Raw genomic sequence first — 15059 nt, forward strand, 5'->3', positions numbered from 1 at the left:
CTATGGAAGAAAGCTGTTTCCCTCGGCACCAAGTCCAAAACGAGCTCCATCACAAAAGCGAGTGCTTGCATTGTGGAATACAGCAGCACTACAAGGGCAAAAGGAGAGTGACAATGTATGGCTTTTGAATTCAAAGAATTAAACAATTAAAATTTGGAAAAAAAAAACCTTTCCTATGAAACAAAATGGTGCACATAAAGGTCAATTTTCAATCATGTGGCAATGTCCTTAACAGTTCAGCCCTTAACAGCTCAGCTGTATCAGGTCATTCTCTTATTTAGAAAGTTCCATCTTTAAAATCTCCTACTACCTTCTGACTGATCCTTACATAACAGTACACGTAAAATGCTGATTTAACCATTCATCCAAACAAGAACTAAGCTATGGCCTGTGAGTATACATTTGAAACAAAATTAATTGCTTCAGTAGAATCTTTGCAATTTCACAAATAAAAAAGCATAAATCATATATATGGAAAAATACGTCAAAACAAATCAATAATCATATAGGCATCATTTTATGCCCCAAGGTAGAGGCAAAGAAAGGTAAATAACTGCATTACCTGTCAACTTGTTGCAAAAAGATCTCTGCAGTTTCACTGTCATCAGTAATTATGCAATCTGTGTGAGCACTGGAAGATAAGAATAAAAATATTTAGAAACTATTGATTACAAACTCAAACAAACTATTGATTACACACACACACACACACACACACACGTGATGAGTAGTTTAAATTCATAAGGCCTGCAAGTCTTAAAAGTATGTTTACACAACAGCTAGTGGAAGCACAGAAACGAACTAGGAAGTTTGCTTCTTAGGACACTCACTGCTGAAGCGGGAAGCAAAATGCTTGCTAATAGTTGGGATGATTGTTGGAAACATGCTTTCTATTGGTGAAGTAAGCCTGATCCCCTACAGCTGGAATCATCGATCCATTAGATGGATCATGCTCGCATGCTTTTAGCATAATTCCCACTAGTTGAGAACCGCAATCTCTACTTTTGTTATCTACATATTGCATGTATATTCGATGTTGGTGTTATTATTAAATAAAAGTGACTTAATATTTGTTACATAAATCACTTGTTATGCCCCACATTGTGTTGGAAATTTCTTATTTTTCCACTCTCCCCTTGCTCTACACCCACTTTAGCAAATGGATCCATCTGGCCTTCCAAATCATTTTTCCACATTGTTTTCTGCTTCTTAAATCCTCTCAAATAGTAAGGCCACTGCCTCCTGATTTTACTTCCTACTCTAGCAATTATGCTAGAAAAAATCATACATAATAACATCAAAAGTAAATGTTGTTAAAAGGGAAAAGAAGGAAAGAAAATAAAATCATTGCAGCATCCAATTTCACACTGTAATATTAAAGCCAGACCATCTATAAAAGAATAGCAAGTCTTGCCTTCCATGGCGATGTATATGATCAATTGCTGCAAAGACATCATCTACTATTTCCACAGTGCAAGCCATTGAATTGTACTCATGATGAAAAGAAGAAACCACTGGAATATCCAATGCAGTACTAGCTCTTGGTCCACCATATAGAGTAACACCTGTAATGGATACTGAAGTCAGATTATACACTCTTAATCCTCTAAATCAATTAAATAATCAAATCAGATCATTTAGTTCCAAAAGAAAGTAGATCTGATATGGCAATAACACGGGACTCAACAATCAATAGATACTAAAACAGTGCAAGCTACAATGGACAATACTCTTTTTAGGCCAAAGCATGTAGGAGTCTGAGCAGCATAGCACATTACAAGGTACACCGATCAGCCATTTCATAAAATTATTTAGAAGCTTATAGGGGTCTGGCCAGCATAGTGTCTTATAAAAGTATCACATAATCTGAACTGAAAATTCACATAAACAAGGACCATGCAAAAGCAAGAACATCTTCTGGAATTCACTATATTTCAATCATATTACTACAATTAAAGACCAAAGCATCATCATTTCATGATTTTTTGGAATTATTTGGATGTTAGCTGTAATGTACATTCACAGAAATATTTACAAATGCAGTTGATTTGATTCAAGCACATCAAAATATGTAATTTCTTACATGTGCATCTGTATGAAACTTTAGCCAATCTTTTTTTTTTTCGAAAGGCAATTATTCAACATACCACTGGGTTTTGAACCTGCAAAGTCCCACCACAAGAAGTGCACTGACAGCTCCTACCAACCACACGGAGCCCCCATTGGTAAAACTTCAGCCAATCTTAATGATATGTAGTATCAAAGTGTGCAATATAGTAACTACATGTTTTTTAAGGTATGAATTTTTATCAGGTCTAGCTGGTTTGATCTTATATGAACCACGGTAGTCTCAAGGGAATGATTTGCATTTAAATACGAAATTAATCTTTCAAGTCCTAAAGTACAATCATATTGTGAATTTTGTTTCTTTGTGGTCTAAGTAGATTGTTATCCACAGATTTTGGCTCTCTGATTAAATCAAAGTAAAAAGAAGCTAGACAACTTAATAGATGATGATCAGGAACTCAGAATAACACTCAGCCATCATGTTTAAAGAACAATTTATCCAGAAAAGAGTGCAAAATTGCACATTCTGTGTCCAATTTGAGTACTAGTTAAGTCAACCCTTAATATGTAACCACGAATGAGGACAGGCATGGAAACATACCCTCATTTTTTAGCTCCAAACAAATCTCATTAAGCACGCCTGCCTCCAGTAAATGTTTGTGCACAAGTAATGTTTCCTGAGAGAATAAATATAATGAGACTTCCTATGAACTGCCCAGTACTAAAATTTAAAAACAAACACAAAGATCCTCTAAAACTTCATATAAATCCTAGGTAATTTACAGCACTAGAAATTGCTTCACAAAACAATAGAGCAGTGAATTGAAAGCCTAATAACAAGTGCAGATAGTTTACCATAGCATTACAAGCTGCAGGATAATCTATCTTTGCATCCAAAATAATACACTTTGCCATATCAATGTTAAATGTCTTGTCAACATAAACATGGCAAATTCCATCTGTGCAACAGAAATTACTAAAACATTTACAGCTATGGGAAGAACGAAAATATAAAGCCTTCAACCTGACAGACGCTTGAGCAGATAATTAGAAATGCATGCATTTACCAGAATGACCAAGAACAGGAATTTTTGTTGACTCCTTAATCTGAGAAACAAGCTTGTTGCTGCCCCTTGGAATCACAAGATCTATCACATCATCTAGCTAGAATTAACAGTCAGTATTCAGAGAAAAAGACAATGTTACAGTAACAACAACAGCAACAGCATCAAGGAAATTAATAAGAATAGTACAAACCTTAAGCAGATCAGGAATCTCATCCCTTGAAGTCACGAGTCCAATAAGCTTTCTACCCACAGTATCAGGAATGGCTTCAGTGATAATCTGGAATTATCCGGGACATCATAACTTGGAGAACGATTTCAAAAATCAAAGAGAAATATATCCATAAGCTACCAATATATCTGCACCTTGTGCAAGATTGCATTGGATCGTGTGGCTTCTTTCCCTCCTTTCAGGAGAAGGCCATTGCCACTCCGAACTGCCAAGGAAGCTATCTGTTCAATCATAGGAAAAGAAATTTAAGACTCATGAACTTGGCAAGAGGAATCTGTACAATGCATGTAGCATTAGAAAGATCCAATAATATGGAATCATTTTCCTGATCAAGACAACTATATTTTGCAAGATTGTTGATCACTCACCCATTTTTTTCAAACAGTTATACAGATTGCAGCCATTTAACCACAAACAAGCAAGATCCAGAAAAGCAGGATCCAAGCAACTTATCCAATTAGTTATTTAACTGCTTTAAATAAAAGTCAAATATAATCTTCAAAGAATAAAGAACACATAAGAAAAACCAAGTAATAATGTTTATATTTATGTTTAATGATAACTACAGTATACAGTACTATGACACCCCTCAAAAAAACTTATGATAGGTCAAGGCATATCATCAAACGTTCAGTGAAGTTCAGCCAGCAGCTTGTTTGATGGGACCATTTGGTGAAACTATTGTAACCTATGTCACAGGGACTCTTCAACTAGGCGCCGCACCCGCACCCGATGCGGTCAACCTGACCCTGGGTGTAGTCAACGCACCCAGGGTCATTTATGTCCAACTTTTGGACTTTATATATATATATATATATATATATATATATATATATATATATATATATATATATTTTTTGCCGCACCCCCGCACCTGCACCCATGTGACATAGATTGTAACAAAAGAATGCAGATAGGCAAGCATGAGTCATCTTAATTTATTTGAAGATCTCACAGAACTTCAATATTGCTAACAATATCAGTACCAGCAGCCTTGTCACAATATCATAAATTATGAGGACTCTTTTTTTATGTTTATCAACACAATATGACCTTCATAAACTGATAGAACATGCTGCAAGCATTATCTCCTATAATGTATATAAATTGCTTGAAACACTTTTGCATTTTCTGCTATCTTACTCCAGCATCAGTGATGACATGTTGATGTCATATGGACTGATATTTAGCATTAATTTTTGGCCTTGAGACCTATAAATTTCAATAATAAATGTTATTAAAATCCTATAACCTCAAATATTAAAAAACAAAAAGGCAAAAGTTCCATAACCTGAGTTGATCAAATTTCTTTGTAGAGGCAAAGTTCCATCATCCTTGAACATTTTACAAATATCCACTTGGTAGGGTTCTAGAGCTATCACCAACTATATTTATGGCAAATAAAATACAAACCTTTAGGCAAAGCTCCATAATGATGTTTTAGACTAGTGTTATAATCCATTATCTGTAAAATTACCTCAACAGGAAAAGTGAAAACACAAAGATGCAGCAAAATGCAATTTATCTGGTGAAAATGAAGTCTTCTTGCATTCTGACAAAAAGTTGAGGTGATACGCTTTGTTGAACTCTGGAATGAACACTTTGTAAGAACTACTCAAATTAAAACATATTGGATTTCATCATCATGCTCATTCACATGATTAAACCCTCATCAAAGCTTTTAGAATGCACCACCTCAAAATTAAGCGACGTTTTCAACATCCATTATGTCATATACATGAACCCAAAAACACAAATCACACACACACACACACACACACACACATATATATATATATATATATATATATATATATATATATATATATATATATACATATATATATATATATACATATATATATATATACATATATATCGGGCTTAGAAAGGTAGGTTTACTTCAATGAAGTCCTCAAATTTGAGCAGGTTCTAGATGCTTAACTTTTTACCTGAACTAATGCATCTGGTCTGGACTCAAAAACAATTAGAAGAACACCCAAGGGACAAGATGTTTTCTCCAATATAAGACCATCTGCAAGCTGAACATAAGATCCAAAGTTCAGAACATAATAGTATTATTCTAATGCCATTTCTAGAATCAGTAAATAACAAATGGACATTGGAAAGAGTCGTGCCAGGCCCAGGTCAGGCTCATTAGAGGCCAATGGCCCTGGGAGAGAAAACCTGACCTACCGACAGCCCAAGCCAGTTCTTATCAGACTCAGGCCGTACCTGGATATTTTATAAATCTGAGGCCCAGGACCAGGCCAATGTATGTTGTAACCATATCAGGTTTGTTCATCCAGGAAAAGCTCCGTTTGAAATGTGACTGAAGCCCAGCTTGGTTTACTGTTCAGGACAGGACAGGACAGGCCCAGGGGTGAGACAACGGGTCAACCTGGTCCACAGTTTGGAACTTTGGATGGGCTGACTGGGCCATTGACCAGGCCAAGCCCGGCCTGTCAACTTGATGGGCTGGGCTTATGCCCCATGCAAGCCAGCCCAGGGTCCAAAAAGCTGAGGCCCAGGACCACTGTCACCAGTTAGGTCCAAGGGCCTAGTTGGGCCACACCGGCCTGCAAGCGCAGCCCATGTCCAGCCCGCTAGGAAACAGGGCAGGCCTAGCCCTGGTTCAGGCTGGCCCAGGGTCCAAAAGTGGTCGAAGCCTGGTCCATATTGGGTCAGCCGCCTGACCCATTGCCTACCCCTGCCCAGGTCTTATCAAAATTCATGTGCACCATCCTGGCCAGGTACCCAGACCAATGTCTACCCCCACCCCAGATAATATTACTATAAAGTTTCACATCTTTATAGACTATAGTTGAAATTTACGAGCAAAGCTACAATCTAATAGAATTACAGAGAATTCAAAGAAGGGTTACATGAACACAGGTTCTACAGATCCCATCTCAAACTTCTATCAGCAAGACAACTTATACTAATGTGTCACCATTTTACCTCTGTTCTGTTCAAAACACGACCAATGGGATCTTCCATGTCCGCAAGTACACGGATGGATTTTGACAAACTTGAAATCTGTGAAAGCACCAAATCATTAAGTCCTTAAAAAGAGAAAAAAAAGAAACAATGCTTGAGGAATACAAAAGTGCCTTCAAAAGCCACACCAAATACTTTGGCATTATTAAAAGCTGCTGTGAAACTTCAATGTGAGACCACCATAGTTTAACAACTTCGGAAGCACCAAATATCATAGCAGCATCGGAAAAAAAAATCATTTATCATTGATAAGTAAAACTTCAAGATAACTAGAGTGCCTTACCTTCCCTGGCTTTAGCATCAACCGAGAAACCAATGATTTCTCATATCCAGCTTGTTGTGCAGCAGCAACATCTGCTTCATTCTCAACTCGTATCAAATCGTCATTTGCTTGCAGAGCATCAGCAATATCCAGCAAAATCTTTCTTTGATCTTTTGAAGACAAAGCCTGTGACCCAAAAAGAGGTTTCATACATCAAATATCTAAAACTTCCAACCCAAACCATGTGATCTAAAGAATTGCAACAAAAAGTTATACACAAAACTCTTTTTTTTTCATTAATGATACAAAGTACTGTCTTTGATAAGAACATGGCTGACTGGTGTGACTTTGTAATATAAAAAGTGAGAAGGTGACAAACTAGTGATGTGATGTATGAGAAACTAAAGTTAACAGGTATGAGGTGCCAGACATGAACATGGCTAGCCGTTGTGATCGTCTCAGATATGTGCATAAATTACCTGCAGACGTCTAGAACATTCTCTTGATGCAACAGCCATCTCACGTGCACTAACACTTTTATCTGGAAGCCAAAGATGTGCATGCTGATGAAAGAGAGTCCCAACACATTCTCCTTGAAGTACTTTTATGATGCTATCAGTTGTATAGCCACTTCAAGACACACAGAAGAAGGAAATTAGAATTCAAAAGGATGCCTGCACCTAATAATTTTAAAATCTTTAGATGAATTAACCTTTCAGAAAGATTAACTGCAACTAATGAAACTAAACGTCTTTTATTTAATAGCCTACGACATCATAACAGACAAACATGACAATTAGTAAAAGCCATAACTTCCCATACTACATACAAAGCAATTAAGGGGTAAGTAAACTAACATGACAGCAGGCATCTATAATACAACTCTTATTTAGCACTAGAAGGATATATACAAAACCATTCTTACATACTAATATTTGAAAATACAAAGAAAATGAAAGAAAAACATCTGAACTTAAACACTAGTACGTCTTCAACGCATACATGTGAACAGATAAAATCATAGATAGCATAAGAAACCTGAGTGCCAAATCAGCTTACTTTATCTGCAGCCTGAAGCAAACTTATGTCTCAATCATCTTACTATTGATGGGTAATGACATATAATGAATAGAAATAAAAGATAAAGGAAGTTACCACAACAGGCATATGTCACTGAGTTAGGATGCAGAAATTAAAGCAAAATGTTGAGGAAAGAAAATAATGGTTTTTTTCAAGACAGATCATGCTACTTTAAGTTATCAAAAAACAGCATTAACACGTCAACATCTAGCAAGATTCGACATACCTTGTAATAATGACTGGAGTACCAGCAGAAGCAGCATAAACTGCAGCCTTTACTTTAGCAGTCATACCCCCTCTTCCCACCCTAGACTTATCTCCAAACGTTATCTCCCCCTGATGTTTTTCTTTTATGTACGTATGTATTAGCTTTGACTTGGGATCACTAGGAGGGCCACTGTACAAGCCCTCAACATCACTTAGCAGAATAAGAAGGTCAGCCTTTAAGTCTAAAGCCAAGAGAGCCGCTAAACTATCATTGTCCCAAAAGATTCCAGAAGAATCCTGCAAAAGAAAACACACAAAGATGAATGTAGCATGAGGTAAACAAAGATGTGGAATTTCTTATCATGTTATAGCTAAATGTGTTCACAACTTCACATGAATATCAGGTGACACAAAATAATTCTGTCTACCATGTGGATATCCCACCACACTTCTTCCCTTTCCTCTTGTCTTGGACACCGGAATGTGTTCTTGTGAGTGTGTGTGTGTGTGTGCGCGCAAACCCTTTGTTAAAATGATCAGCCATCCACAACATGCAAGAAATGGAACACAATAGTAGTACACTTTCCAATACCAATCAGCCAAAAACGTTGTGGGAAGAATATCCCTGTACACAAAAATAAAAGATTACCTCATATGGAGCCTTCCTTGTACTTATTGCATCATTTTCATTGAAGACTGGAATAACTCTCAGAGATAGCAAAGAGTTCACGGTACGGCTAAGTTGCATTCTGAAGTCTGGATCTTTGAAATCATTGTCAGTCACAAGCAACTGTGAGGAAGCAACATCTAGCTGCATATACATAGTTCATAAGATTAAATGCCAGGAACCATGAAAGCATGAAAACAAATATATAGCACCACATTAGAATGCCACTAGAACAGATAAGAGATGAAAAAAGAGAGAGGATAAATAGAAACAACATAGAGTAACATTAACATGTTTTCACCTGAGTGAACATAGCATCATAGAGAGCCATAAGCCCGCTTTGTCCAACAGCTGCACATGCCTTTCCATCAAGTTCAACCTGTGGTTTTTGAAGATCTGAAAAACTGCAAAAGGAGAAAAAATGTCATTCAACCATCAGACAGGAAAATGCACCCCACAATATCATTTTATTATAGCTATAAGAAAAAAGAACAAAATTTTGTTGGAAAACATCATCAAACAGGCACTGATACACATACTAACTACAAAACAAGATTTTAAGGATGACTTGTGGGGAACTATACCATGACAACCATGATCAATTGATCATACTATGAAGCCCTGGAAGCTCCAAACCACTCAAGGGACCAGTAAAAAGTACATTTCCTTTCCATAGTAAAAGCTTAATATGGAAAAAGAAAATATCTGATCGCTGGTCAGCCTATTGCATAATGACTTATCAACTTCCCTTTCTCTTTCAGCATAGTGCTAAGGTTGTTTATGTAATTTCATAGAAAAGTACCATATTTCCCAAAAAAACAATTTTCTTTGTAATGGAAAAATTTGTTCTAGGTGCTTTTCCTCCTTTAGGAATCCTTCTTCAACTTCTCTAGTTTTCCTAAATTTATTGTTTATCCATAATTTCAAATTGCCCTCTGCTTTTTATCTTTCTGAGTGGTTAAACTTCTTTAAATTTGCTGTTCATTAGTCAATAAATGTTCATTGTCAAATTTGTATACCCAATTTTTCTAGATGACTTCTCACACAAGATACTTTTAGTGCAATATTCATGATAACATCCCAGAATAATTCAATGACTGAATGATATAAACTTCACTACCCTGCTACATGAAAAAACTAACTCAGATGGTTATAGTACCTGCTGTTGATTAGTCTTCGATATCTAAGACGCTGGCGCCCAACGCCAATAGCACCTGATGTTACCAATATGACCTCATATCCTTCGGAATTTAGTTCTTTAACCTGCAAAAAGGTTCTGTACAATTCAAATATACTGCTAATAATAATGGATGGCAATTAAGCAAGAAGGTCCTTTTGTAAACCATAGTTCTTAATGATATAATGGCACTAATTTTTATTGATATAACTTGATCTAGAAACAAAGGAAACTCATTGACAATAAAGTCATGAAGTTTCTCAGCTCGTATGTATATATTTATATATCCAATTTATTTTCTACTTTAGAAACAAAACAAATGCTACAAAATATAGATAAGTAAAATATACCTGCTCACAGAGAGCACCCAGTCGACCAAGGGCCAATCTTCCATCTGCTCTCGTAACAACAGCTGTGCCAACCTTAATAAGCAAGAATTTTACTTTATAAGTACATGTGAAGTGGGAAGTGAGAAGTGATTATGAAACATTTAAAAAGTGAATTAAGAAGTTTTTTACAGTGCATAAGTAAAAAGAGAAAAGTTGCTACATTATATGCAACTACTGAATCAGCTAAGATTTACTAACTAAATTTTGCTTTTAAAAGCACAAAGTATATGTTAATGTAATACTCAACAAACCTAAAATAAATTTCTTATTTTTACTGTACAATTATAAAATTAGTATAATGTACAGATATTAAATGCAAATACAAAATCAAATTTGAATGCATCAGAGAAAAAATTATTACTTATTAAATATCATAACATCTAGTAAGCAGCAAATAATGGATGGAGATAGCATAACGCACTTATGAAGTATATGCAAGAGAGTACTTATAATGTGCACGTTCTTATAATGAGAAGAAGGTTTTGAATTTTGTACCCTTGTCTTGTATTCTTAAATGAATAACCTAAAAGAACTTTGAGTTTGATAAAGACGAAAACATTTGCATTTTTTAAATTAATAGAGTATGTTTAAAACTTTAAAACTTATTATTCATCTCATTAAAGCAGATCAACTATAGTGATGCATTTCATTGATTATGCAAATGTAATGGCTTTTAGAGAAAGTTCAGCTCTCAGTTCAAAATTTGATGTCCTTTGAAGCATGCTTCTCATAATAAGGAACAAAGTTTCAGAAGCACTTAGCTTCCAGCTTCTGAAGTGGCTTTTTGAGAAGTGAACTTCCCCAGATAGGAAGAAGTTTCCAGTAACCATGAAATAAACACAAAATCATCCAAATAATGATAGTTAACGAATCTTTAGGGTGTGTCTGATTACCTCAGATCTCTGAGGAGAACCAAGGTTTAGTGGATTGAAGAGTGCCTTGATCCAACCTCCTTACAAACAGAGGATCTCAAAACCTAAAGAGTGCCTTGATCCAACCTCCTTACAAACAGAGGATCTCAAAACTGAGGTTTTGAGATCCCCATTTTAGGCCAAATCCATAGAGAACATCAGATTAGAGATCGGAGGATCTCTAATCCGACTTAATCAAACGCACCCTTATGGTATATCAGATACTTAGCATACACCGTTTTATTAGGTTCTTACATGTTGAATAAGCCTGCAAGTTGATTGGAATGCTGCTTATCTCAGTTCCATATAACTTTTAAAGTTGTATGCACATAACATGCCCTTTTGTAGCAACAGTATATACACACGGAATGAATGGAGCACGTAAATCCGACCCCATGTAGTTGGGATAAGGCCCTATATAATCCCAATTTAGTTCGTGTTTCACACACACACACACAAGTCATTCCCCCTTACAATGGAGGTTTCAACTTAAATTAAAGAAGCCAAGGCTTTCAAAAATCAGGAAAATTATAATCATTATGTTAGAACAGAAGACCAAGTGGCTGATTTGTTCACTAAGGGACTCACAAAGTGTCGTTTTTGGTTCCTAAAGAGCAAGTTGTCCATGATCCAAAATCATGCACAACTTGAGGGGAACTGTTAGACAGGACAAATATCGGGCATTTGTGTTTGTATTTAAGTTTGGATCCGGATCCGGATCCAAACTACTTTTGTGTAACATGTCTAGCATATATTGGACATACTTGTAAATACTTGTGACTTATTAGGGTTACTTGTAAAAGGCCATGTATTAGGTTTTGTTTCATGTATTAAAAGGAAGAGATCACGATTTTTCCATTATGGAAAAACGTGATTAGTTGCAGCCTCATTCTCTTTCTTCTCTGCAGTTTCCTGATCATTGATTTTGGAGAAAACTTACAAATTGGAAAAATTGCTCCGCCTTTATTTGCTTTTGGTAGAGTTCAATATCAAGAGAGCTATGCCAATTAGGCTCCAACATCGAGAGTTCATCCCAAAGTTGGAAGAATATATCATAGTATTCTCTCATAGTCAACTCCCCTTGTTGCATGGTCCACACCTTATTTTGAAGGGTGGCATATGTGAGTGATATCTCTTAGGGAGAACATACTTTTGAGGAAGTTCCATACTTGATTATCATAATCAAATTTTGCAAGATTTGAACATTGGAGACTTCCACACTATTGATAAGTCATGTTGTAATGTTATGACCCATTCTCCACTCCCATTTTTTCTCGTATTTCACAATGGTCTTGTCTTTTTCATCCCCTTGTAGTTGCACAGTCTTGTCATTCTCTATTTTTGTGAGAATTAGTTGAGTTTTTTTTAACCATTAACCTTTAATAATGTTGAGAATAGGTGGTTTTAAGTAAAGTTATTTTACATTAAGATGCTATTTGTATTTTAGTTTTTTTATAATGGGGCTTTATTGTAATTAGGCCTTTCAGCCTCTCTCTATTTAACATAGAGAGAGGCCCTAATATTGATATCGAGTTCTGAGGTTTTCTGTGCAGCCGTCTCTCTCTCTCTCTCTCTCTCTCTCTCTCTCTCTCTCTCTCTCTCTCTCTCTCTCTCTTCTCTCTCTAGGACTCGGTTCATCTTCTACATGGTATCAAAGCCATGCCGACCGTGGGAGCGTGATCGACTGTGACGTGGGAGCGTGATCGTGGGAGCGTGATCGACCGTGACGTGGGAGAGTGATCGAGTCTGATCAAGGCTCGATCGATCGTGGAGGCCATCTTGATCGTGATTCAATACCTAATCAGATCGTGATCAAGGCCACCAGATTTGTCTACAGATCCAATGAGTAAAAGAAATCAATACCTAATCAGGTCAGCGATGTAAAATTTTTTTTTTGATCTGTTGACAGATCTGATCACGCTGCTGGTCGTGGATGCTTGTTGTAAGTTCGTGGATGCTTGTTGTGGATTCGTAGCTTCTTGTTTTATTGTTTCGTGACTACCTACTGCCTCGGTGGTATTTCCTGCCGTAAGTCTCGTGACTACCTGTTGGGAGTTGATTGTTGTTGGTATAGTGTGCACTGAACATGTCGTGTGAGATATTGATATCGTTGTTGTTGGGAGTTTGATTGTTGTTGGTGATTCTACATATGGTTGGGGCCTTGTTTTGTTTATCTTGATATCGTGGCTGTGGGGAGTTTGATTGGTGTTGGTACAATTTGCACTGAAAATGTCGTGATTTCAGGTCGTGACTTCCTGCTTATTTTTTTTTTGGCAGCAATCCAACACGTAGTGGTGTTGCTCGTGAAAAAAAAATGAATGACTTATTGTCGAACTGTATATGTCTGGGGAGCTGCCCCTGTTATGAAAAAAAAAATATTGCTGCATATGCAGAAGTCATGTTAGTCGTGATTCACTGACGTGTTGAATTATCTTTCTGCTTGTGGGCTGCTGCTCACTACTGTCGTGGGGTTTTTTTTCGTGAGTGAACAACTGTTGATTGGAATATCAGTTGGCGTGTGAGTGTAACACACGGTTTTTCCCTGTTTAGTTTGGAGACTGTCCAGTTTTTTTTTAACCAGAAGTATGGCTGAAACTTCGAAATGTGATTCAAAATTGGAACATATTGGAGAATATAAGGCATTTGCCAATCCCTTTTCGTACGGCTCGTCTGTAAGGTTAAATGAAACTAACTATGCCAGGTGGTCCAGAACATTTATGATGTCGGTATCTGGACATCGTAGAAAACATATCTTGTTGGAAGATGGACCCACTGAAAAGGTGGGAAAATATGTTACCTGGGATGAAGATAATGACATAGTTATGTCATGGATTATGAATAGTGTTGAACCCCATATTGCAGATGGTTTAATTTGTTATAATACAGTCAAACAGATGTGGGACAATCTTCGAGATACATACTCACAAGAGACTAATGTGAGTCGTATCCTACAAGTCGAACAGGAAATATACAATTTACAACAGGGAGATCAAACCTTGGCCCAGTACTATGCCTCCATAAAAGCTGCGTTTGAAAGACTTAATGCTCACAGACCTCTTTTTTGTTCGAAACAAAAAGATCATCAAGAACAAACTATGGTTGCTAGGTTTCTTACAGGTTTATCTTCAAAATTTTCTGTTGCAAAAGTCCAAATGTTGACTGGTTCAGATGTACCTACTCTTGCTGAGGCATATAACCGTCTAAGCAGACTTGCGATATCTCTTCCACATTCTCAGCCTGTGACTCAGTCTTCTGCCTTAGTTGTCTCATCTGGTTATTGACGTGGAAATCTTCAGAACATTAGAGGACGAGGTCGCGAACGAGGTGTGGGAGGCAGAGGAAAGCTTCAATGTACATTCTGTGGAAAATCTGGACATTTAGAAGATCGTTGCTGGGATAAGCATGGCCGACCAACCTCCTCTTCATCAAAGTCATATGCTCCTAAAGCTAATACTACTACTCTCGAGGCAACAAAGGCACAAGAAAATATCTCTGCAAGTGACAGTAGTATAACCCTCAGTCGTGCTGAATATGATGAGCTGATAGCTCTTCGTCCTTTGAGTTCTACCTCCCCTGTTGCTGGTGTTGCCTATTCAACCGGAAATCTTCTTCATCTGACTGACCGTAAGTGGGTTATTGATTCTGGTGCATCCAGACATTTGTGTGGAAATTCACTTGTTTTTTCAGATCTAAAGGATATTAAGGCTCAACTTGGAGTCTCATTAGCCGATGGGAGTACCTCCCCTGTTGTTGGTCAGGGAAATATTTCTATATCCTCCTCATTACAGTTGAAAAATGCTCTTCATGCTCCAAAATTTCCTCAAAGTTTACTTTCTGTTAGTTGCCTTGTAAAAGAACAAAACTGTAGAGTAATATTTGATCCAATGGGTTGTCATTTTTAGGATTTGCTGACGGGGAAGAAGATTGGTGGAGGCTATGAAGAAAATGGTGTTCATGCTGCAGTGGAACATTCATTTAGTCCTGTTCAGTGGCATCGTCGTCT

The 15059-nt window shown here is 36.9% G+C and overlaps 1 protein-coding gene across 1 annotated transcript; it reads right to left on the minus strand.

Annotated features, from left to right (window-relative positions):
• Positions 1-9842, minus strand: LOC149828207 (delta-1-pyrroline-5-carboxylate synthase-like). Its single transcript, XM_090018131.1, has 17 exons — positions 9739-9842; positions 8881-8983; positions 8562-8723; positions 7932-8209; positions 7105-7255; positions 6647-6811; positions 6325-6402; positions 5316-5405; positions 3498-3584; positions 3325-3411; positions 3135-3231; positions 2923-3026; positions 2669-2744; positions 1415-1565; positions 1087-1272; positions 563-631; positions 1-88 (listed from the first exon to the last, which is right to left on the minus strand). The coding sequence occupies exons 2-17, from the start codon at positions 8908-8910 to the stop codon at positions 1-3; spliced, it is 1899 nt and encodes a 632-aa protein (XP_089874257.1). The 5' UTR covers positions 8911-8983; positions 9739-9842.
• Between the last annotated feature and the right edge of the window lie 5217 nt (positions 9843-15059).

Source organism: Nuphar pumila, chromosome 9 (genome assembly GCF_984573655.1).
Source record: "Nuphar pumila chromosome 9, dmNupPumi1.hap1.1, whole genome shotgun sequence".
Lineage (NCBI taxonomy): Eukaryota > Viridiplantae > Streptophyta > Magnoliopsida > Nymphaeales > Nymphaeaceae > Nuphar > Nuphar pumila.